Source organism: Rhinatrema bivittatum, chromosome 10 (genome assembly GCF_901001135.1).
Source record: "Rhinatrema bivittatum chromosome 10, aRhiBiv1.1, whole genome shotgun sequence".
NCBI classification, from domain to species: Eukaryota; Metazoa; Chordata; class Amphibia; order Gymnophiona; family Rhinatrematidae; genus Rhinatrema; species Rhinatrema bivittatum.
Window position 1 is genome coordinate 106,402,065 of NC_042624.1, and position 25,058 is coordinate 106,427,122.

The 25,058-nt window shown below is 41.4% G+C and overlaps 1 protein-coding gene across 13 annotated transcripts in view; it reads left to right on the top strand.

Annotated features, from left to right (window-relative positions):
- DAB1 (DAB adaptor protein 1) overlaps window positions 1-25,058 on the top strand; it is a 322,030-nt gene that overhangs the window by 46,152 nt on the left and 250,820 nt on the right. For 11 of the 13 annotated variants that reach the window (XM_029618405.1, XM_029618409.1, XM_029618408.1 and 8 more), the window contains exons 1-2: window positions 13,897-14,009; window positions 19,022-19,224. In XM_029618405.1, the coding sequence (XP_029474265.1) occupies window positions 19,158-19,224 (67 nt within the window). In that variant the 5' untranslated portion in view covers window positions 13,897-14,009; window positions 19,022-19,157. Of the gene's footprint in view, window positions 1-13,896; window positions 14,010-19,021; window positions 19,225-25,058 lie in introns of those variants that run through there. The other 2 variants (XM_029618406.1, XM_029618407.1) reach the window with 1 other exon arrangement.

Genomic DNA, 25,058 nt, shown 5'->3' on the forward strand with positions numbered 1-25,058 from the left:
CATAGGGCCGGATATTCAGAATTACACGAGCGCATAGATTTGTGCGTGCAACCCGGCATGCACAAATCTACGCCCAGTTTTATAACATGTGCGTGCAGCCGCTCGCATGTTATAAAATCCGGGGTCGGCGTGCACAAGGGGGTGCACACTTGTGCATCTTGCGCGTGCCGAGCCCTAGGGGAACCCCAATGGCTTTCCCCATTCCCTCTGCTCCCCCCCACCTTCCCCTCCCTTCCCCTATCTAACCCGCCCCCCAGCCCTACCTAAATCCCCCCTACCTTTGTTGTCCTATTTATGCCTGCTTCTGGCAGCTTGGGGCAGGTTTTCGGGGGGGGGGGTACGCCTGTATCTTATGCGTGTACCCCTTTGAAAACCTGCCCCATACTGCACACATGGTTTACATCTTATCTTTCTGAAAGATCACAAGTAAAGATTGTTAATTCAGTATCCAGTTAATTCCCTCTTTACACTGGAGTACCACAAGGTTCAACCCTATCCTCAACATTATTCAATATTTATCTCACTCTTCTCTGCCTTTTACTAACCACACTAGGTCTGACATACGTTATTTGCTGATGACATCCAATTTTTCTTTCCTCTGAAAACCATCTGGTCTTCTACACACAATTTTCTTTCACTGTGCCTATCTAGCATTACGACATGATTATCTCACAATAGGCTTGTTTTGAACCTACAAAAGACTGATGATATAGTTTTTGGTCAGGCACTGCAGTATCCAATTCCAGAACAGTTCAGCTTTGAGCATTACACAGTTCAAATATCACAAAAATGTATGTAGTTTAGGGGGTCAGCATTCATCCCACATTGTCTTTGAAACCCCACATTGCAACAATATCTCAGACCTCCTTTGCAAAGCTTAAACTACTTCGCCACTTAAAACCTTTACTCAACCACAATGATTTCCGTACAGTTCTACAATCGTTCACATTCTCATCTCTTGATTACTGTAATTCTCTCTTCATTGATCTGTCCCAGAATACATTATGTTCATTACAAATTATCCAAAATACAGTGGCTAGAATGTTGATAGAAGCAAGAATCCTTGACCACATTACCCCTGTACTTTTTTCATTACATTGGTTACCCTTGCAATCGCATATTCAATACAAAATGGCTTCCATTACACACAATTTATTACATCACATATCCCTCCCCATGGATCACGTCTACCCTTAGACTTCACATTCCATGTTGCTCATTACATCATCCATTCAATGCCTTCTAGATGGCGCTGGACCTCATCACATCCGTCTAGACTCAATAAGGGTAAGGGCCTTTTCAATAGTAGGACCAAAATTGTGGAATAATTTATCACTGCATCTCTGGTGTATTAAAGACCCAAAAGAATTCAGGAAAGTTCTTAAAACATGTTTATTCAAAGAAGCATTTAAGGATTTCCAGGAACAATAAATGGTCCAAGCAACAATCCTCTTGTTTCACAGATCATTAAGTCACCTTTAGTGGCTTTTAGCCATTTTAAGTTTGATTTTTTGGCTTTGTATGTTTTATTGTTATCATTGTATGCGACTACTGATTATGTATGTTTATATGTAACCCACCCCAAACTTTGAAGGGTGTGAGATATAAATAATTTTTAAATAAATACATAAATATATTAGCAAGTAGAGATGTGCATTCATTTTTGCCGAATTGGACAATTTCAATGAAATTGTCCAATTCAGCATGTTTCAGGGAGCCTGAAAAACAATCGGAATTTTCCCATTTTTTCGTGAAAAAAACCCCCGAACCGCCAAAAAATTACATTTTCCGCGGTGGCCGAAAAACGAAGAACGACACAAACACAAAAAACGATTCACATCTATAGCTAGTCAATTCTCACTGAGCTGTGTGATGGCAAGGACATGCAGAATTTGCTACAACTTACATGAGTACAAAAGTACCCATGTACTTTATGCCTGCAGTGTATGCAGATGACAAGTGCTTAATTTACTAGGGATGTGCATTCATGTAAAACAAATGCAATATATACAATGATCGAGCCTGTTTTTGGTTTGTTCATTTTAAACAAAACAAAAATATCCTGTTTCATTTCAGATTACCCATTAATTTTAAACAAAGTTACATCCCTAATTATTCCAAAATTTGTTGATAAAACCTAAAAGGGGGCCTGGATTTTTGGCTTAAGTATTGGTCTTATAAGGAGCAAAGCTGAAGATGGCAAAGGCTGAAATGTCCTACTCCCAGAGGTAGTGGAGGTTATCACTGCAATCTTTTAACTCCTGGAAGCCCTTGATACAAAGAATTATAATATTTGGTCTGGCCTACCTCTAGACAATGCACAAGGGTTCATAGATCATTGGCTGACAAAAAAAGATATTTATAAGAGGGATATCCTTTATGTTAAAAGAAAAATATATCTATATTCCCATATACCAAAGCTACAATGGCTAAAACCTGGAGGCGGAGTTAAGTCAGGAACAGAAAGTTAGATGGCTGATTGCTAGTTCTCATTTTCAGAGCTAGCCATTTAACTTGCTTGGTCAAAACTAGGCACTGAAATAGCAAGTCTAAATCTGGCTGCCACTTTCCCTTCTGACAAAAAACAAAAAAAAGCATTGCCTGGTGCCTTGAGCCCTCTCACTCCCCAAAGCCTTCCCCCGATCCTCTGACCCTGCTTTAAAACAACCTAAGTGCCAGCATCCCCAACCCCCTTTCCTATCCCCTATCCCCCCCTTAAAAATAAACCAAAGTGTAGGTACCCCATGAAGTCTTCCTCGAGTGGCAGGAAGACACTTTACAGTAAAATCTGTTTCAAATCAGTTTTCAAGTCATTCTGTGATAGTTGAAGGCTCCTTCAAGAACCTTGCAGTCATGGCCTCAAAATTCAGCCACTAGATGTTGCTGGCGCATGATGATTGGGACTCCTCACCACCACCACCACCCCCCAGAGGCTGTGAACGCTACCCCTCTGCAGCATGCCAGACCTGGTCACCCCAGGGAGCAGAAGGCCTGACCAAGGCACCTAGATTGTGGAGCTCCCTGACAAAAGAACGAAGGTTTATGGGAAAATATCTAAAATAAAAAAAAAATGTGTAAGTCCTAGTTCTTTGATATGACATTCATGGATTCGTTTTATCTGTGTTCCTTTTAAACTCAGAATGATGCTAGAGCTTGAACATTGGAAGTTAAATAGGATTTTATACATTGATGCATATCTTTTATTTAATCTGAATGTATTTGATGCACTTGATTTTACGTATTGCTACTTGTCCTTGTAACCCTTTGTTTTTGGACAGGGATCAAATAATTTTATGGCATCTGTCCCTGAATTGCATTTCATGTGAAATTTTGCAAGTCGCTCAAGCTCCTGTTGCAATTGTGCATCTGAGAAATTGAAGTAAATGGATACGTAAATAAGAGTTCAAACTCCGGCCTCTCCACATGGCAGTGCACAGCACTACCGCTGAGCCATTGGGCCTGTCCCTCACATTGCACTTTCCAAATCCTCTGAGCATGAAAGAAAATGAAGGCTGGAATGTGTCATAAACATCATTAATAACAGCAGTAGCACCTACCAATATATTCTAAAATAAAAAAGGGAGACGTTCCCTAACCTACAAAAAAACTAAAATATGCTGAAAGCAAACCAACAGAACAGTTGGCTGTGTATATATATATATATATATATATACATATATATATATATATATGATAACCAGTTTTAGGTTAAGAACTGCATTAGCTTGCAAGCTTAGGGATCTACCAAAGTCTGAGAACAGGATTGGTATTTAGAAAGCCTCATTCTCAAATAACTGCACTGAAGAGGAGAAGAAATAAAAATATATGATAGCAAGATAAATATTTTATAGGCATGCATCTAGCAGTAGGAACAATTAAGGAGTATTCAAAAGGGACAACACACATAACTGGAGGGTCTATCATTTCCAGATGGAAAGTGATTTTCCCTTGACAGGTGCTGATTCCTAATGAGCGGCTTCCCAGCTCCTGGTCCCTGCCACAGCATATGCCGTAGGTAAGCCCCAGCTTTGCAACAGTGAGAATACTGCCACCAAACGTTTTCTTATGTGCCAGAAAGCATAAAGGAAAACCGCACACTGTTACAGCACATGGAAGATCACTAAAAAGCAAAACATTTCCAGTAATGCAAACTCTGGCTGGTGGAAATGTTGTGCCTAAGCTCAAATTGCACAATAGAACCCAATGCACTAAGCTCAAGAAGCTTTTTGTTTTTCTAATTTGGGTGGGGATGGGAGAAAGCCACAGTCTTCCCATTGAAGTATGGCACATTAATGTTATCGTGAATCAGGCTGCTTCACTTCAGGAAGGGAGAAACTCCTATAGAAAGGCTTCTTAGGGGACATCTACCCTTTCAAGATTGCTTTTGCAATGATGAATCCAGCGAAAAAGGGGGTGGTATTCGCTGTGCTACTGCCGGCGATAATATCCTTCACATTATTGCTGGCAGCGATGCCGTGGCCGACTCCTCCCCCTCCCCACCTTGACTCCTCCCCTCCCTGTCCCGACTCCTCCCCTCCAGCTTATTTGCATCCTATCGCATGCGAAAAGGCCCTTTTCGCGTGCAATAGGGGTTTATCGCGTGCGTTAGGGCTCTAACGCACGCGATAAAGCTTTAGTAAATAACCCCCTAAATTATTTTTTCGTATGAGAATTGTGAGAGCAGTACATTGGAGAACAATGTTCTCAATGCAAATGTTAGATGATAAAAAAAATGTCATCAACTGGAACATCATGGGATAGGGCCACCAGTTATAGCCCGGGCAGTACAGCAAGCAACCTAAAAGCAAGCGTCCCAGATGGGCAATTAATGAACCCAAGCAAAGAAAGAACTACCTAAAGTCTGATTCATGCAATGTTTCCCTGTCCTGTGAAACCAGGAACAGATAAGCATCTTTACTGAAGTATTGTTGCCTAAAGTGAATGCTAGGCTATTTTATCTTCTCTATCTATTTATATGATTTTATTTTTTTTTTTTATATATTTTTGGCTTTTCATACACATCTGTCTATCTAGCTATATATTTATATATGTACTGTACTTCTATCTATAACTCTATTTTTCTATCAGTAGATATATATAGATAGATATACAGTGTTTAGTAAATATCTTCACACTCTTGTACATTTCACGTTCTGCTTTCTAAAATATACGAATCAAACTGCATTAAAATGAAAGTTTTTCACTGATCTGCACAACATGCTTTGCACTTTTATTGTGAAAGAATAATGATAAATATATTCCAAAATCAATTATGAATACCCCCCTCACCCCCCAAAAAATCTTGATTGCATAAATCTTCATAACCTTTGACTTAGCATTTCGTGGAAGCCCCCTTTGCACTGGCACAGCCATGAGCTATTTAGCATAATTGACTACCAACTTTAGAGTGATGGTGTAGTTTTTGCCCATTTTTCTTGTCAGAAGAGCTCAAGATCTATGGACTGTAGACCTCAAGTCTTACCACAGATTTTCTGTTGGTTTCAGGCCTGGGCTTTGAGTGGTCCACTCCATTGTTGCTTTGTATTTTTGATCATCTCCCCAAGTCCCAGGTCTATGGCAGGCTGGAATAGGTTTTCCTCTGGGGTCTGCCTGTACTTTGCACCATCCATCCATCTCTCGATCTTCACAAGCCTCCCTGCCCCCTGCTGCTGCTGAAATACATCACCACAATATAATGAAGCCACCGCCATGCGTTCCAGTAGAGCTTGGTTAGAAGGGTTTTGTGCTGTCTGTTTTGTGCCGCATATTGCTTAGCACAGACACCAAAAGGTTTCAGTTTGGTCTCATTAGACCTTAAAACCTTCTCTCACATGCGTGCGACATCTGTTTCTTTACAAATGCTATGCATACATCATATGGCTTTTCTCCCACAGAAGCCATGTTTATGGAGCAATCTTGAAATTATCAACATTTTCTCCGGTCTCAGTCCCTCTGATCCCCCCTCCCTCCCTGTAAAATCAAACCCAGGGCCTGGCCCCACCTGAAGGCCTGGCTCAGCCCAGCCAGGTTGGTCAAAAAAATTAAAATATCTGAAGATGTGAGGGTATTTTCAGGAGAGGTCATTTTTAGTTTGTTCTATTCGGAACTAAGTGAAAATGGCCTAATTTGTTGCATTTTTAGCATTCATTTTTAACAAATGCACATTCCTAGTGTCTACCCTGCAAAGCCACAGGATCCTGGGCTTAAGCACACCGAGGGCAAAGAGCCTTTTGCTCAGAATCAATTGGAGCCTCCTTTCTCATTTCAGTGGATGGCTCTTGATCAGTACTTAGCCCTAAAATATGAAAAGGTCCCCGCTAGCTCTTTAAAAGACTCTCTGATACTTGTGGAGGGTGCTCAGATCTCCCCTCCTTCTTCTTCTGCCGGTGAATTAATTGTGGGTTTTTTAAATTGGCTCAGGCATCAATTTATTTGAATAATAAAAGCAAAATGTCAGGGGTGAGTAGTGCTATTTAATACCTGCCTTCCAGAAGGAAGATTATTTCAATACTAAGGGAAGTGTTGTGTATATATATGTATATATACATATACATATGCATACTTATTCATATATATATGTACACACACACATCTCTCTCTCTCTCTGTATGTGTATATATATATATATATATATATATATATATATCAACAGCCAGTATTTGTGATTTTAACCAGAAGAATATGTATTTAATTATTTATTTGCAATATTTTTTATTCCGCCTATTACTAGGACCTGCTCTAAGTGGATTCCAAGAAATCATAGAATACAATTTTCCTATAAACAATACAGGATAAAAACAGACAGACAAACAAAATCAAAGCATTAGAACAACCATACCGCTTATTCACCTTCTACAAATGCTTCAACAGTTTCCTTAAAGTTTTATAATCATCGATGTGATATATTGACAAAGGGAGGCTATTCCATAGACCAGGAGCAATTCTTGATAAAGCACGTTTATCTGTTTCCTCAAACTAATATTGTTTATACCAGGTATCTCCAGAAGAATTAAATTTCCGGAACATAATACCCAGGAAGAATAGTACCGTTTCAGCAAATTATGCAAGTACATGGGACGATCCTCATACATAACATGAAAGGTTAATGTTAAAACTTTAAATTTTATCCACCGCTCAACAGGAAGCCATTATTTATATTGATTTGAGAAGTTGAAAACTATCCGATTTTCCTTTTATTTTCATACTAGCTTCATTTGTATAACTTTCTTTCGCACTTTATTCATACAATAGGATAAGATGTGTATTCTTGTATAATTTGGCATGCTTCATGTTTCATTATTATTGTTTGGTATATCATAACTTAGGATCACTTGTTGACAAGCTAGTGGATTGTATACTGGAATATAGGGCTGTGCATTTGTTTTTAACAAAATAGACAATGGCAGCGAAATTGTCTATTTCGTCTTGTTTCAGGATTCCCACAAAACAAAAAAAAGACAAAATTCGGAAAAATTAGGATTTCGTGTTAGTGTGCACTCAAGGGACTTAGGGCTAGATTTTCCTATGTCGCAGGGCTCCCTGAATTGCGAGCTAATGGGGGCGGGGGGGGGGGGCGAAGTGGGGGGTGGGCCTGCGAAAGCCGGCAGCGATCGCACCTCTGTGGTGCGATCGTTGCTGGCTTTCGCGCCCAATAGCACCATCATAAAAGGTGGTGCTATTGGGTGCGAAATAGGCAGTGAAAAGGGGTTCTTACCTTTTCGCTGTCCACGATGTCCTCGCGACGTCCAACCCGGTGCCGCCCCGACTCCTCTTGTTCCGGTCTTGACGCCCTCCCCGTTTAGTGATCGCACGCGAAAAGTCCCTTTTCGCAAGCGATCGCTTTGGAAAATAACTCCCTTAGTTAGTTAGTCCTGTTAGTGCACACTATTTATAGTTTCCTATTTACGGACTTAGTGTGTGTTAACTGTATGCTAGCACGCATTAACTATAGTTATTGAGCACTAAACAGTTTTCATGTTTACTAACTCTAGTCAGTGCGTGCTAGCATCCAGGTAGCGTGCACTAAGTCCTGTTAGTGCGCCCTAACTCCGAATTAGGGAAACCTGAAATAAACACCTCTTGAACCATTTAAATCAAACAGATAATGCCCCAAAATGAAGATGACATGAAAAAAAAATCTGTGCAGATCTCTACTGGAATATTCTTTAAAAGTTAGTTTCCTTCAGAAATTTATTTTTTCAACAGTTTATACTCTACACATATCTAGAATAACATACATAATAAATAATACATTAAGAAAATAAATCATTAAACCCAAGACAATAAAAACAAGAAAAACATAGATAAAACACAAAACATTAAAATAAAATAACACGGATTTTGACCATTGCTTGGAATCTGATGGTGCCTGATCTCCACATGCCCTGACCATTGCCTGGATACTGATGCTGCCTGATCTCCCCTGCACCTTGACCTGCTTGACCTTAGCCTGTTTTGACCTTTGCATGATACTGACTTTGCCTATCTGCTCTCCTTGGGACTCTTGCCTAAGTCCTGCCAGCCTCAGAACCCAAGGGCTTAAATTGAAGGGGGAAAAGGCTGGTATAGGTGAAGTGTGCTCCTGTCCCAGTTCAAGCGAGTCTGCCTGATGTTGGTGGGGGCTCAGCTGGTTCACTGGCTGGGCAGAGCCAATCTCACCACAATTCAAGGCCTTACACTCCATGTTAGATTGCTGAGGACATAAGTTGGCAGACCATTATTAATACGATGAGAATCCTAGCTGCAGCCACTACTCCTGTACCTCCCAGGAAGATGGTCATCCCTAAAAGACTCAGAGAGAAGATAATCTATTGGGCACATGACTCCTGCTTAGCTGACCATTCCAGCACCAAGAAAACTCTGGAATTACTTTCTCTTCATTATTGGTGGTCTCGTGACTCAAGATGTATGTCACTATGTCAAATCCTGCCCTAACTGCGCAGTCAAGCCATCTCATGCTAGACCCTGGGGACTGTTACAGCCATTGCCAGTCCCTGTGAAACTATGGTCCCATGTAGCCATGGACTTCATTACGGATCTTCCTCTCTCTAATGACTGTTCCATAATTTGGATGGTAGTAGATCGATTTACTAAATGCTCACTTTGTGCCTCTTCTGGATTGTTATCTGCCCCAGAGCTGGCCTGCTTCTTCTTTCAACATGTATTCCACCTCCATGGCCTACCTGATCACTTGCTTTTAGATCAGGGAGTCCAGTTCACTGCAAGGTTCTGGAGGAATCTCTGCAAAAAATGTTAAGGTCACCCTGGATTACTCTGTGGACTAAACAGATTCTCAAGGTATTCCTAGGGGCATATGTCAGTGACTGTCAAGATGACTAGGCTTCCCTACTACCTTGCATAGAATTCTCTCATAACCATGCGGGAGAATCCATGAGTACCTCGTCCTTCTATATAGTCTACAGCAGGCATCCTTGACTCCCACTTCTGGTTGCCCTGACAGTTCCATGACCCATTGCTAATACCCTAGCCCAAGAGAGATTGATCACCAGCAAGCCAGGACAAGTCATTGCCATGGGTCCTTTGGTTGGAATTGTTGTTGGGATCTGGTAAATTGTGTTGGCCAGGGAGGCTCATACCACTCCCACAGCATGACTGTGGGAGTGGTATGAGCGTTGCTGAAGAAGGGATTGTGGTCTTGATGGCAAGGACTCTTGAGGAGGCTCCATGTTCTGACAAGATTCTAAAAAAGATGAGGCCCTGAAGGATGCAGTAGAGGCAGACGAGGAAGAAGTATCTTCGCCGGAAGAGTCATCTGAAGGATGAAGAATTGAAAGTAACTTTCTTCCTGAGCATAGAAGGGTGATTCCCTCATTCCATGTCTTCATCTTCATTGTGGTCTCTCGTCAGTTCCTGGTCTTCTTCGTCCAGATCCTGATGTTCTGATGTTTCATCTCATCAGTTCCAGTTGTTCTGATGTTTCCATAATCCTTCTTCTCAGATCTGCTGATGTTTCGTTCTTCAGATCTTATCTTCTGATGTTCTATCCAGATGTCCTCCACTATAGCAGCGTAAGCCTCCAGAAGATTCCGGTTTTTATTGTTCTTCATTTTGAGTCCCGTATCCGAGCTTTTAGCCTGAGTTTCCATACTCCGAGTCCACTCGAGCTCCCGCGCCGAGTGAGGTCCTCCGAGTCCTTAGATCCTGATGTCCTATCCTGAATCCTGTCCGGATCTTCGGAGCCTTGTGCGTTCACCTTGTCCATACGATTGAACTCTATCTAAAACCTGTTCCGTTGGTGTGGGCCGTCCCTTGCCTTGACTGGCTGTGGAAGGCATGCCTCGGTGCAGCCTCGCCAGAGTCTTTGTTTGATTCTTCCATCAACCTGTGCGGGGAACCACTAGCGTGGTCCGCAACCAACCCTGACTGGATGTGTAGGGCGCGCCTCCTGGCGTGGTCCATAACCAGCCCTGATTGGCTGAGTAGGGCGCGTGATGTGGCAGTACCTACTCAGTATTCTCCAAGCAATTTGTGACTCTTTCGGAGTCCTTCTCTTCAAGCAACCTGAGTCCGTCTCAGTTCTTCAAGTCTTCGTGTCAATTCCTTAAGTATCCTGAGTCTTGTCTCAGCCTTCAAGTCTTCATCTCTGACTCTTCATGTGAATCCCTCACGTATCCTGAGTCTTCGTTTGATGTCTTCGCCCTTCAGCCTCTGTCCGTCCTGTCACATTTGCTGTTCCGTACAGCAGGTCCAAAAGGGTTATCGACTGGCCAGAGGTCTACCCCAGAGACCAACATTACATTGCTGGGTCTCTTTGATGCGATCAGGTTGAGGGGGGATATGATAGAGGTGTTTAAAATCATGAGAGGTCTAGAACGGGTAGATGTGAATCGGTTATTTACTCTTTCGGATAGTAGAAAGACTAGTGGGCACTCCATGAAGTTAGCATGGGGCACATTTAAAACTAATCGGAGAAAGTTCTTTTTTACTCAACGCATAATTAAACTCTGGAATTTGTTACCAGAGGATGTGGTCAGTGCAGTTAGTATAGCTGTGTTTAAAAAAGGATTGGATAAGTTCTTGGAGGAGAAGTCCATTACCTGCTATTAAGTTCACTTAGAGAATAGCCACTGACATTAGCAATGGTAACATGGAATAGACTTAGTTTTTGAGTACTTGCCAGGTTCTTATGGCCTGGATTGGCCACTGTTGGAAACAGGATGCTGGGCTTGATGGACCCTTGGTCTGACCCAGTATGGCATTTTCTTATGTTCTTAGATTCGGCAGAGGCTAGGGTTCCACATCTTCAGCCTGTGCTTGGACACGCCTCACCTGCCTCGGCACTTCCCGGAGCTCCTCTGCAGTTGCGTCGTGGTCAAAGGGTACACGAAATCCCAGAAATGGGACTGCCTCAAGCGTTCCCATAACATGGAGATTTAGAGACTAGAACTGTATCAGAATTCAAGAAAACATGGGACAAGCTCAGATGATCTCTGAGGGAGGGGAAGGGACTGTAAAGCTGGGTAGGGGATGTGGGTGGGCAGACTGGATGGGCCATATAGTCTATATCTGTTCTCATGTTTTATGTTTCTATGCTCGCACTTTCCCTTCGAAAAATAATGCAAAACCTATGGATATAAATACCCACAGACTATGCAACAATGTATCCCTGCATGTACTTTTTAAATATTTCACTGGTGTATGGAAAATTTTTTGTTTTGTTTTGTTTTTACTATGAAGCTATTAGAATCTTATAGTGAAACTGTAAGTCAGCTATGATTCAAATAAGCTGAACAACATGGAATTGAATAATGATGGCTCAACAGATTATGGCATCTAGGAAGAGAATGCTGCCAGACAGCTTATCAGAAGCATAATTGTGTAACTGACCCAAAGGCAGCTCCAAAGATGCCAATATTACTATTGAAGAATCTGCCAAAAAGACAGATGCTACTGCTGGAAAGCCGTCTTCTGTTATTTGGCATCTATCATGTCGCTGTTATTTAAGGCTCTTTCTACTCGGTGGTCTCCCCAAATCCCAGCTTTCCAGGTACTAGGGTTGTCCAAAATGTTGCTGGCCAGCTCTTTACTTGGACTGAAAAAAAAATTAGGTGTGATTTTTCTCCTTTTCTTGGAAACATTTTTTTTTGCTCTTTTTTGTTGTTGTTGTGTTTTGTTTGTTTCCAGAGTCAAATCAGAATTTGCTTCCCTCCCTAATCTTCACTAGATGATTTTATGTCGGGTCTACCTCTCTGATCTCTTCTGGTCTCCGTGTTCGGGGTGGATACTGGTGACAGATCATTCTCCTTCCATAATCCAGCAAGCTGGACTGTGCTGCTTCTTTCCTTTAACCTTACTAATTCTCACTCCTTATTTTCTCCTTTGCTTTTGGTAGGTAGCTGCTGTTCTTTTCCCATTATTAAAGAACTTTGGTGAGAAATATATGTAAATTAGGTACTGTGCCACTGGAATTTAATGCCATTCGATGAGTGACTCAGGAACGGAGTGCCTCTTCTGGCCCCAAGTGGTATGGCTATGATTTGGATCGTGCGACATATTGGAAGCACAAGAAAGACATATGCAGGACTTGATTTAAAAGAAAAAAACAACCCCCTACTAGCTGGCAGATAATTCCTTTATAGACAAGCACAATCAGCCAAAAGAGAATGAATTAGCTCTACATGGGCCAGTAGAGTTTGAATCTGTCCCCATAATTTCTGCATATTTTCCAAATCAGGGCCCATCCAGTCTGCCCAGCAAGCTATGCACTCTTTTTTTTTTTTTCCCTCTTACTTGTTACACTTGGCTCTTAGTACCTTTTAGTTCTATTTCCCTTCCACCCCACCAGTAATGTAGAGAGCAGTGTTGGAAGTGCATCTAATTGAATATGTAGCTTAGTTAGGGGTAGTAACCGCCTCAATAAGCAAGCTACACCCATGCTTTTGTTTTCTCAACTATGTAATTCAGTCCTTGTTGGTTGTCTATATATAGATCCTCTTTTCTACATTGCCCCTGCCGTTGAAGCAGAGAGCTATAGCTGTTATAGCTTCCCGGCTATAACAGCCCACCATGGATTTTCTAAAGGAGAGTCCGTATCCGACTGCAAAGTACACAAAATCTGCCTGCCCAACATTTTGAAGGATGAACTTTTTAAAGATGTGTTAAGTCTTGTAGGAATGTACACACACAAAATGTTATGTTCATTTATTTGTTTTGGCCTTTATTTTGGGAGGGTGCTTTTTTCAGTTGGTTTCATTGATTGGTAATTTAAGCATGCAAATGTCCTTTTATATGCATAAAATTTATATTATACGTGTAAGTTGTATGTACATACATAAAACTGAGTTTTGTGCATACAAAAAATGTATGCGCATTAACTACTGAACCGAATGCACATTCTTTTATATTCCTGAAATCCATAAATTTTGGAGGAATACTTGATGAAAGCATTTGAGAGATTAGAATTGGTAAATTTCTAAGAAAGGGGCTAGTGATGGCAGACACAAATGCCAGGGGATGCTGCTATGTCCTGAGGTGTAGGAGATTCCAGTCATTGCCTGCCAGGGTTCCGGTTTCTCACAGGGATGAGGCATTGGCTGAGAACTGCACTCAAGTGACTCCTGCCTTCTTCACGGCTTCAGTTTCAGAGGAAGTTTTTCTTTTCTGCCCTTGACCTACTGAGGGCCTTGAATTATAGCATGACAAATGGATGTGGGGACTGATGGATGGGTGAGAATGAAGGAAAAAGAAGAAAAAAAAAAGATTGGCTGTGAATGCTATTGAAAACTTTTTTTTTTTGTCTATTGCTTTTTTGCCTGCTGCATTGGAGAAGCTCTTGCTGAGCACTTCTCACTTCCACCCCAGAGTAATTGCACTTTTTCACTTTAGTAATCATCTACCAGCTCTAATTACAGTACACTTTGACCCACTGTACTTTGTCCTTGCTCTGCTTTCAGCTTATTTTTATTTCCAGCTTCTCCTGTTAAAGGGTTCCCAAATGGATGTTCTTTTATCACCTTTAGAAAAAAATATATGACTGAGACAGCACTCTGGTAATGTACACTTTGCTTTATTCTTCTGCCGAAGCTCCATGAATATGTTTTCGAATTGGATGTAATTAACCATTTGTAGATTGTAAAGGGAAGAGTATCTTCTTGCCCTGAGGCACTGAGCTGCACTAGACTTCCAAGAAGGCTGGGGCAACCTGCACGGAGCAGCCGTGGTTACGACCCTGAACGTCGTTAAGCATGTCTGAGACAGACGTGGAGGGCAGTGATGGGGGCAGGGTTGAGAGGCTGGGTAAAAAGAAATATAGGAAAAAGCTGGGGTGGGTTGAAATACGCAAATTTGCATCCTTATCTACCCAAAAGTTGTAGAAAAACAAAATGGAGAACAGCAGAGGTGCAGATAGAAGAAAAAAAAATCCTTTTGTGTCATCACGTCATTTTGGTGCTGTATTGTTTATATAGCGAAGGCAGAAGTCCCAAGCCTGGGTCACAGTGGGCGAAAGACTAAACTAATTAAGGTACCGGGAGAGGGGATCCTGGAGAGTATGATTTTTTTTTTTTAATTAGATGGGAGCTGGAAGTGGAGAGGCTGGGGACAGTGAGATCAACCAACACTGGTGCCGGCTTTATATTTTTAAATCCTGTACTTCGCCACATAATCAACTATATTCTTTTGAATATATTTGGTTAAGGCTAAAGTTATCTGGGAACATGTACCAAAATAGTTTTAGACCTACTCTCAAACTTATCTTAAGTTAGCCGAATAACTTATTTGGATAACTCGACCCCACCCCAGAACACCCTCAACATGTCCCTTTCTTATTCAGCTGAATCTTAGCCAGATAATGATTTATCTGGCTAAACATTTGCCAGATAAGCAAGGCAAATATTTAAAACTAGCCATTTAGACTGATAACTAGTGAGTTATGCATCTAAATGGCTTTGAATATTGACCACAACAACCACAAATCAGCAATCTCGGAACAATATTTCACCTTAATGCAGAATGAACTAAATATTAGAACATAAAGGCCTCATATCACTAGCACCAGGCCCATAGAGATCCACTAATATAATCATATATCCTAATTAAACATTATAATCTGTATTTTTAAATATTTTTGAATGCATATAAAATATTTTAAAAAATAAATACTCCCCTTCTGTATTCTAAAATGACTGCATTCCTTTGCATGTGATGTCACATTTTATGGACAATTTCACTGCAGTGCTTTAGGGGCTTGATTTCAAAGAAATAATGCTCCAAATGCTGCCATTCATGTTGATCTAGGCATACACTTTCATCTTAGTCATCAGACCTGCAGGAGCACAGAATATTTAAAAACACACAGTCCAATCGCGGCACTCTATTGCACATGTCATGATTTTTGATAATAGAAGGACTAGGGGGCACTCTATGAAGTTAGCATGTGGCACATTTAAAACTAATCGGAGAAAGTTCTTTTTCACTCAACGCACAATTAAACTCTGGAATTTGTTGCCAGAGGATGTGGTTAGTGCAGATAGTATAGCTGTGTTTAAAAGAGGATTGGATATGTTCTTGGAGGAGAAGTCCATTACCTGCTATTAATAAAGTTGACTTAGAAAATAGCCACTGCTATTACTAGCAACAGTAACATGGGATAGACTTAGTTTTTAGATACTTGCCAGGTTCTTATGGCCTGGATTGGCCACCGTTGGAAACAGGATGCTGGGCTTGATGGACTCTTGGGTCTGACCCAGTATGGCATGTTCTTATGTTTTTATGGTTAACATTCGTCCCTCAAAACAGAACACCTCATTCAATATTGGCATTTAGGTAAGAGGCAGCACAGTGCACAGGCAAAAAATCAATTCTTATGCATGACGGTCAACCATCTGTTGTCTATCACCTTCCCACCAAAATGGTTGAATTTTATCTAAAATAGTCATCCTAATGTCAGAAAAGACATGACCATATTGGATAAAATGTTCAACTAATGAAGCTTTCTGTTTTTTTCATAGTAACACAGCTTTTGTGCTCAATGAGTCTTGTTCTAATGAGCGGCTTAGGGCGGTAACTTACAAAACAGCACGTGGATGCACATTGGCGCATGTGCATTGGTGTGCACCAGGGACCATGGCGACTTTATAGCTTGTGCGCACATATGCGTGCATGTTATAACATAGCCTGAACACATGCGCATGTGCACCTAATTTTAAGTGGGTGCATGCCTGGGCACGTAAATCCCATTTCTGTGGTGTAAGTCAGGGTATTTTAAAACCGGCCGTCATCCACACCATAACCAGTTTCACCAGTTCATCCACCAGTTTACCCATTGTTGAGCTACGTCCTCCAAACCTTTCATAACCTGTACTCCCCCCAGTTACCCCTTTAAAACCTCTCCAAAATGGCTGGTTTTTAAGTTTATAATTTATACCTCCTCCATAGCAGAAATAATCTTACGTGACAGGGGACTGGGTGCGTGCCGTGGTGCACAGGTATTTACACGCACATCTCTTGGCCATGCCCTTGCCCTACCCAGATCATGCCCCACCACGCCCCTTTTTGAATTCAAGTGAGAGGTGTGCAGCAGGAGATGTGCCCACATCTAAGCGACTTCTAAAATTTGATGGGCATGCAAGCCCGACTTGGGCGTGCATGTCCTGACTTTGGCGTGCACCGGGCTTTCAGAATCTACCTCTGACTGTTTAATTGTGCAATATAATTAGGACCTATGATTCTATAAGTGTATCTAGTGGATAAAAGGCTGTACGGGCTTGAAGAGTCTTGGGCCTGCTGCCAGTGCTTTGAGGTCCTTATTTTCTAATATTGAGTTCATGGTATTAAAGTGAAGAATTATTTGTAGACTGCTGATTTGTGGTTGTTTTGTATAGTTGCGTTCTAATTTTTTATTCTATTCTTTATTGTGGTTTGAGCTTTGAAAATGTTTTTTGAATACACTGTTTCTTCCGAGTATATTATATGGAAGATAAAGGAAATGCAAAGGGAAGCTTTAAGTTGAAGCCTACATATGCGACTTCTTAAAGTGTTAGAGATTTTGCTAAAGCTTAAGCAGGGCTGGCGGGAGGCATTAAGCGATCTAGGTGGCCGCCTAGGGTGCCAGAAGCGGGCAGGATGCCGCGGGTGCCGCGGTCGATGTGAAGGCATTGCGCGGCGTGATTTGTACATTCGCGAGGTTACCAGAGAAAGAGAGATCATGTGGTAGGGTGAGGTCACCACCTAGGATGGCTGAACATCCTGTACCGGCACTCAGCTTAAGCAGGAAATTAGTATAAAAAAATGGATGACTGTATTTTTTTAAATGGAATATGGCCTGAGACTATGAGAAAATGTGAGATAGGACTTCCAGGAAAGAGTAAGAGAACCTCTCACCCCAAGATCTGAAATGCATGTTGTAACATTTCCAAGCCTTACGAAACAGTAATTATATTTATTAGCAGTTACTTGGATTACAAGAGACACCAAAAGCTGTTGCTATGAGGAACAGATTGACTACCAAGCTGATTTACATAACAAACATCTGCAGAAGGGAGAGTATAGAGAAAAACAGTATAGGAACATTTACAAGCATTTGCAAGCTTGCCACTTCAGTGTAATATACTGCCATAATTCCTGAACTTAGAATTAGATAAACTATATCTTTTCTTGAACATGAAATCACTTTAGTTACATTCATAGACCCTCAATATGCAGCTACTGCAGATGTGAAAAAAAGGTTGCTTTTTCTTTTGGTAAATTTATTAATTGAGATTACTAAAAATAGAGGTCAATATTGAAAGCACTTTCAGTAATATTTAGCCAGATAAGTGAGATTTATGCGACTAAGTAGAGGCTGCTGAATATACATCCATGTTCAGGGGCTGCCTCTTAGCTGTACAAGTCCCTTATATGGCTAAAGGTTACACGCACAAAGTTGACTTTGAAAACTGGTGTAGCCTTTGCACATATTTGCTGGCTAATTTATGCACAATGTTACAAAATTACCCACTTTAAGTCTAATTACATTGAATTGGGTGCTGCTGTTAAGGTGATGACTGCTGGCTGAGTCACCAACGGAGTAGGATGGACTCAAAAAGAATCTTCTTCCTTTCTCCCTTTCTTTTTAAGGATACCATAGTGCCTGGGGGGGGTTTCAGCGAATAAATGGGGAAAATAATACAAAATTATATGTAATCCTGCCTTTTTCTCATTCACCCTTGATCTATGAATTAAGTTAATCTGATAGAAAGGTATCACAACTTCATTTCTTTGTGTCCGAGTGTACGAACAGAGGGGTCGCATAACTTTCCTCACATTCTACTTAGAAATGGCTCTGTGTGGGACTGGTCTAGGCCTTAAGACGAGACGTGTACAGATCAAAAATGTTTGCTTCCATGCTGGTCCAGGGAAAGAAATCGGAGCGGCCTCGGAGGGAACTTTCCTTCCGCCCCCCCCCCCCCACCTTCCCCTCCCTTCCCCTCCCTAACCCACCCCCCAGCCCTACCAAAACCCCCCCCCCCATACCTTTGTTATGCAAGTTGCGTCTACCTCTGGGCAGGCGTAGGTTGCGCACGCCGGCCGAGTGCCGGGGCGCGATCTCCCGGCCTAGAGGTCCTACGGAGGCCTCTGGCCATGCCCCCGCCCTGCCCCATCCCCGCTCCGCCCCTTTTTTCAAGCCTCGGGACATACGTGCGTCGCCGGGCTTTTAAAATCTGCCCCTATATGTGTGTTTCGTATCGCTTGTTGAATATTGTTATTATGCTGTCTCTGGGATTCTTTGGGTCATCTTTATAGTATACTTAAATATTTAAGAATGTGTATTTTTGTAAATGATTTTTGTAGAATGTATTAAAAGTGTAATTACAGAATCCTTTGTGTCTTTATGTAAATTATATTTTGGGATCTTTATATATATACCTTCTTTTGTTCATGTGCCACATAATCTAAGCCATTCTTGGGGCTAGTAGCAGCTTTCATTGGCAAAAAAATGTATATCTTTTTTTTTCTTTTGAACGACATAAAAATAATAATAATAATAAAAAAAAAATCCTAATCACTTTTGTTTTTCTTTCAGCACTCGAGAAGAGTGAATGAGAAATGCTGTCTGCATTATAGTATCTGAAGGGCTAAGCTATTCTGCTGGAGAGGAGTCCTAAATGAGCCTGACTGAGATACTGGATCTGTGAGAAGAGGACTAAGGATTTAATAGGATGTCAACTGAGACAGAACTTCAAGTGGCTGTTAAAACCAGCGCGAAGAAAGACTCTAAAAAGAAAGGTAGGGTGTCATTTTGTTTTCTCTTTTGTTTTTGCAAGCTTTTCGTAGAATTGCTTGGGGTTTTTTTTCCCCCAGTGGTTTGACTGATGATAATAATTATTGAGAGACATAAAACCCTTCTCCTTTCTAATTTCTGCTGCTGTCTAGGAGCACAATCCTTACAGAATTCTAAGTCCTGGAAAAAGCTTCACAGCTTTGGTATCAGAGTAGATGACAACAGAAAAGAATCAGTTTGCTCCTTTAATAGGGTTGTGATTCGGCCGAACCTTTCGGTTCAGCCTTCGTTATCGGCCCGCTGCGGGAAATTTCATTTTCCTGTGGTTCGGGCCGATTTTTTTCGGCCGCCCCGATTTTTGGGATTAGCGCGCACTAACGGGGTAGTGCGTGCAGACCCTGAAAAATGAACTTTCCTGAAATTTCGGGAAAATCCGCTTTGTTTTTCGGGGTGGCCGAATGCACATCCCTATCCTTTATTCAACCGGATTGTTCTTCTACATCCTGCTAAGGATATGTCCCAGCTGCCAGCCAGAATGCAGCTACTTGTAGGATATTAGTCCCTATCCAAGACAGGTTTTTTCCCCCTTACCTTCCTCCTTTTGTTCTCCACCCGCTTGGGTAGATGAACCTGTAAGATTCCCTATTTATTTCATTCCCTGCACCTCTCCCTTGTCTTTTTTCTAAACATAAGGCTCTGTAATAATCTGCATAGCTGCCAATACTAGTATGGCTGTTGCCCAAACATCCACCCTCCTAGGTCTCCAGAGCCTTTTTGGATGGTACAAGCATGAAAGTAGATGGAGGGCCAAAACCATCAGATCACATCCAAATTACAGGAAGGAATCTGCCAATGTTTAAATGTCCTAAAGTTTATTAATCAAGATATTTAAGTATGGCTGAGAAATGTAAACATCCAAAACCAAGTTTGTACAAAGTCTTGTTGCTCACGGTCCCGCGACATGGACCATGTTTCACTGAGCCACGTTGGGAACGTCCTTCATCTTGTGTATATAAGGATGCAGTTTGCCATCGTGAACGGCACAGTACCCCATCAATACCAACCTAGTGCACAGAGCAGGTAGACATCTGCCATACAGACCTGGCTATGTGAGCACCTGCAGTTACGCTAGGACTTCTAGTAATTACTGAACTTGCAGCCTGCCAGACTGACCCGACTGCAGGATTGCCTGTGTTTCCTGCTTGGCCTTATAACATTATATATTAATCATTCTGGCAGCCTCAACATACATTCATAGTTGGAACTTTAAACATATGTAGGTAGGTCAGGTGTTGGCAAATGTTAAGGCCTGAGGGCCCCATTGGGGGCCAGTTTTGGGAATGGCCAATGAAGGTCTAAGGAGTGGATGGGAGTGGCTTCCCCTGGAGGTCTGAAGAAAGTAGAGGAGGAATTCCCTTGAGCCTTATCTGCAGGCCCGCCACAGCTAGCCTGCAGCTGCAGTCACTTAGGACTGCACACCACCTGCTCTTGCCTGGCACTCACCTCACCACTACAGGTTGGAATTAAAAGCTCTCACATGCCAAATGTGGCCTGTTCGTCAACCCCAGTGTTAGATCGTACTTCTGCCATATGGATCCTCTTTGTTTATCTCATGCCTCCTTGAAGGCTGTTGCAGTTGTAACCTCTATTACCTCCATTGAAAAATATTTAAAAAATTTATATCCTACACTATCTACAATTATAGGCAAGAAACATGTTTGTGTTTATTGTGTTCTTATGAAAGCAATCTTAAGAAGTATGGCTTTTTGTGTGTGTAATTAAATACCTTTCAGGTATTTAAACGTCTCTGTCATATGCCACTGTCTCTCCTCTCCTCTAATATGTACACATTTAGGCCCTTAAGTCTCATCTCATAGGGCTTTTGATGCAGATCCCGTTCCATTTTAGTATAGTTCCTTTAAACTGTATTTTATTCTCTTTGGGGCAGATTTTCAAAAGGGTACGTGCGTAAGATATGCTCGTAACCTCTGAAAACCTGCCCCAAGCTCCCCCTGCACGCGCCGAGCCTATCTTGCATAGGCTCGGCGGCGCGCGCAAGCCCTGGGACACGCGTATGTCTCGGGGCTTCAAATAAGGGGCTGGCCGGGGCATGTCCGGGGGCGTGGATTCCACAAAATAAGGTGGGGGGGGATTTAGTTAGGGTTGGGTGGGGGTTAGATAGGGGAAGGGAGGGAAAGGTGGGGGGTACAAAAAAAAAGTTCCCTCCAAGGCCGCTCCGAAATCAGAGCGGCCTCGGAGGGAATGGAGGCAGGCTGCTCAGCTCGGTGTGCGCAGGTTGCACAATTGTGCACCCCTCTGCGCACGCCGACCCTGGATTTTATAACATGCGCGCACACGTTATAAAATTGGGCACGTTATAAAATCGCGCCGGGTTGCGCGAACAAATCTGCGCCCTCGCGTAAGTTTAAAGATTTGCCCCTTTGTGCATATAGAGGGAGTATACAAACCCAACACAGTGAGGTTTAATGTACTTGTTTTGACTAAAATTACCACACCTTTCATGGCATAATTAGTCCTTACCTCTTAGTACTGTTTCTTCTTTTAGAAAGGAGAGAATTTCATATGGATATGGAAATTGTATGTATTGAATTTTTGTACATCGCTTTGGGCGATATTTTATCTGGAAAGCGATTAATAAGTGCCAATAAATAAATAAATGTTAATCTTTGAAACTTACAACTGCTCAATGTAAATTCGGCCTGCATCAGTTTGAGAAAAATAAAAAATTATGGAGCTGAGAAGAGGAAAGTTTCATTCTCTTATCATGGGATTTTTCCTGCCAAGTATAATTTGACTATACATTGAAGAGGTGTCTGTACATTGTAACCAAGGTGTTTTTAAGCATAAATGTCCAGCTTTCATACTTGATGTGGTATGAAAGAAATATAAATGCCAAAAAAAAGACAAAAGGGATTGGAAGTGTGGCTCAATGAGAGAGGTGTGTGTGTGTGTGTGTGTGTGTGAGAAAAGTCGGGGGTATACATATGTATTGAATACAAAATCTCATGGGGTGGGTATATGTGAGTGCGATGTGTCTGGGCATGTGTGTGTGTGTATATGTGAGGTATGTATGTGAGCATGTTTATGTCAGTGTGTGTGAAGAGTCTGGGGTATAGGTGGATATGTGAGTGCGATGTGTCTAGGAATGTGTGTATATGTGAGGTGTGTATGAGAGCAAGTATATGTGATTTTGTGATAAATCTGGGGTTTATATATATATATATAGAGAGAGAGAGAGAGAGATTGATTACAGTATCTCTTGGGATAGTTGTGTCTGGGTGTGTGTGAGAGTGATGTATCTGGGTAATATGTATGTACTAAGTGCAATGTCTCTCTCGCAAGGGAGGGGTGTATGTTTATGAGTAAGATGTATTTTGGGAAAAAGAGGACCTCTGGCCTGGCCTCCGCATTACCAAGAGTGTGATATTAATCAGGTGGTTTCAGCCTGTTAGTTTTTTTTGGTATTCTCCAGCTGGCAGATGCTGCAGTCAATTATCTAGTTGGTAGCAGGGGACTGCTAATTAAATTAATCTGCTGTATTAAACAAAAAAAGATTATATAAAAAAACGATTATTTTTAATTTCTAAGGTATGTCTGTCTGTATAGCTGCCAGTCTTCAGTGATGTTTTTGATCTACCGCACAGGAAGGGGAGAGCCATTTCTCATATATTGATAGAGAAACATCTTTACAAGAAACATTTTTTTTGCAAGTTTTGTGAACTATGACCCGTCATATAATTCTCTGCCCAAAATTTATAATCTCTGCTGGCTGAGTGCTCTCATCTTCAGCAAGCAGTTAAAAACTGAGGTTGTAGAGCTTAGAAATATTAGTCAGAACTCTGCTTACAGCCGGAAAGTTATGGTTTGAGAGTACTCACTCCATTTACATGGTTCACGTAGTCAAAACGGGGGATAGAAGGCTGGGGATTTTGTTGGAAGGACATTAATAAATAAATGAAAGAAGATGTTATGGGCGTATTACCAATGACTCCTTCTGGTCATTACCTTGTGTTGAGTGTGATGATCCGATATCTTCCCCCTCCATTTAACACAGCGTGCATCTCTTCCAGCGTTCTTGCTTACCACCTTTGCTGCAATTATCAAGAAGAAAACCTTCCAAATTTTCTTTTTTTTTTTTTTGCTTGAGTCGATGTGCTGGAAACCAGTCTCTTTCAATTTTGTGCAAGTCAGTTAGAAACTCAGCTCACTGTACAGCTGGATGTCATGTGCAGAATTATAGTCAGGCATTTCATACTGAAATCATGAATAGGTAAGGATCAGAAAAAGATAAGTATTGCCTTTCTTTCCTAGGTTTTGGTATTACATCAGGTTTTCATGTACCATAAGGTGAGAAGGGAAAATAAAATAGGTAATCTGAACCACAAAAGACCATTTTTAGTTTGCTAAAATTCCAAGCAAAATGAATGGATGGGGGGGTGTTCCAAAAATAATAAATATTTTTGTTTCCATTTATTTTTGGATACATGGGCAAGAAAAACTGCAGTTCTTTCTACTGATGCTATTCAGGGGTTGGGATGGAATGGGACAACGAAGGAGAAGAACCAGTCAAGAAGCAGCACTTTTTCAATCAATCAATCTCAGCTGCTAGCTGCAGAGATTGACAATGACTTCCTCAGTTTCTTTTAATCTGGATCTAAAAGCAACATTAAGCTAGTCTCCATTTTGAAGCATTTCCCTTTTAGATTTCAGAGGGAGAGGGAGCCCTCTGTAGCTTTGTGTATTTTAGATTGAAAGAAAAAAATTAAAAAAAAATGTTTACTTAGGATTTAGGAGAGAGGGAGGTTGCAGTAGTCTGGACTATAATGCTATTAACACTGTTTCTAAATCCTGTTTCTAAATCCTGCCTGCCTAATTCAGTGCCTTCTCTTTGTTCTGTATATCCCCCCCTCCCACACACACACACACCCCACCATCCCCATATATTTTACCCACCTCTGGTAAAATGGTCTCTGTCCTCGAAAGCTCATGCCTCAATAAATTGGTTAGTCTATAGGGTGCAACCCGCCTCTTGTCACTGAAACCAGTGAAAACTCTGGAGAAGGTCCATAGTGATCCTTGCATGTAAATTGTTCCTCAGACTTTGGTATAGGGTAAAAGACAAATCCAACCATCTAGAAGCCAGAAAATATGGAACTTATTAAAAATTAGCAAAACATCTAAGGGTGTGCATTGAAATGTGCAATGAATGACTTGCTTTTCATTTAAAAATGAACCAACACAAAACCCCTCTGAAACGATTATTTTTTCATTAGCATTCATTTCAGAATGCTAACTAAAACCCCCTAAAAGCCACCATAAAGGCAAAATTAACCCCTTCTGGGCCTTCCCCATCAGCCCTCCCCATACCCCCAGAGGTCTCTTACCCCCTATTGGGGAGTCTGTGAAGTAGAAAGGGGCTCTGACTTTGGCACCAATTTTTTGTATTGCCGGTTGGCACCGTTTTCAAACCAGGGCCAAGCAGGGTACTTCTGCTTTTCTACTTTACAGATCTTAGGATCCTCTAGGGTCTAGAGGCTTATGAAGAAGGCCTGGGGGAGTTCATTTTTCTGTTTTTGGTGCTGGGGGCAGTTTCTTTTTGCTTTTTGTTTTTTTTTTTCTTTTGGGTTTTTGTTTTTTAATTGAATATTTATTTTGGTTCAGTAAATGAAACAAAACAAAATAAACATGAAACAAATCAAAACTTGGAATGAAAAATTGAAATTAAGCTAAAACAGTTTTCCTGCACCCTTGCAAGAGGTAAGCTTTTGCTGTAGTGTGCTACGTGCCAAAGTTTACTGCAATTCAGAATTAATGAGCT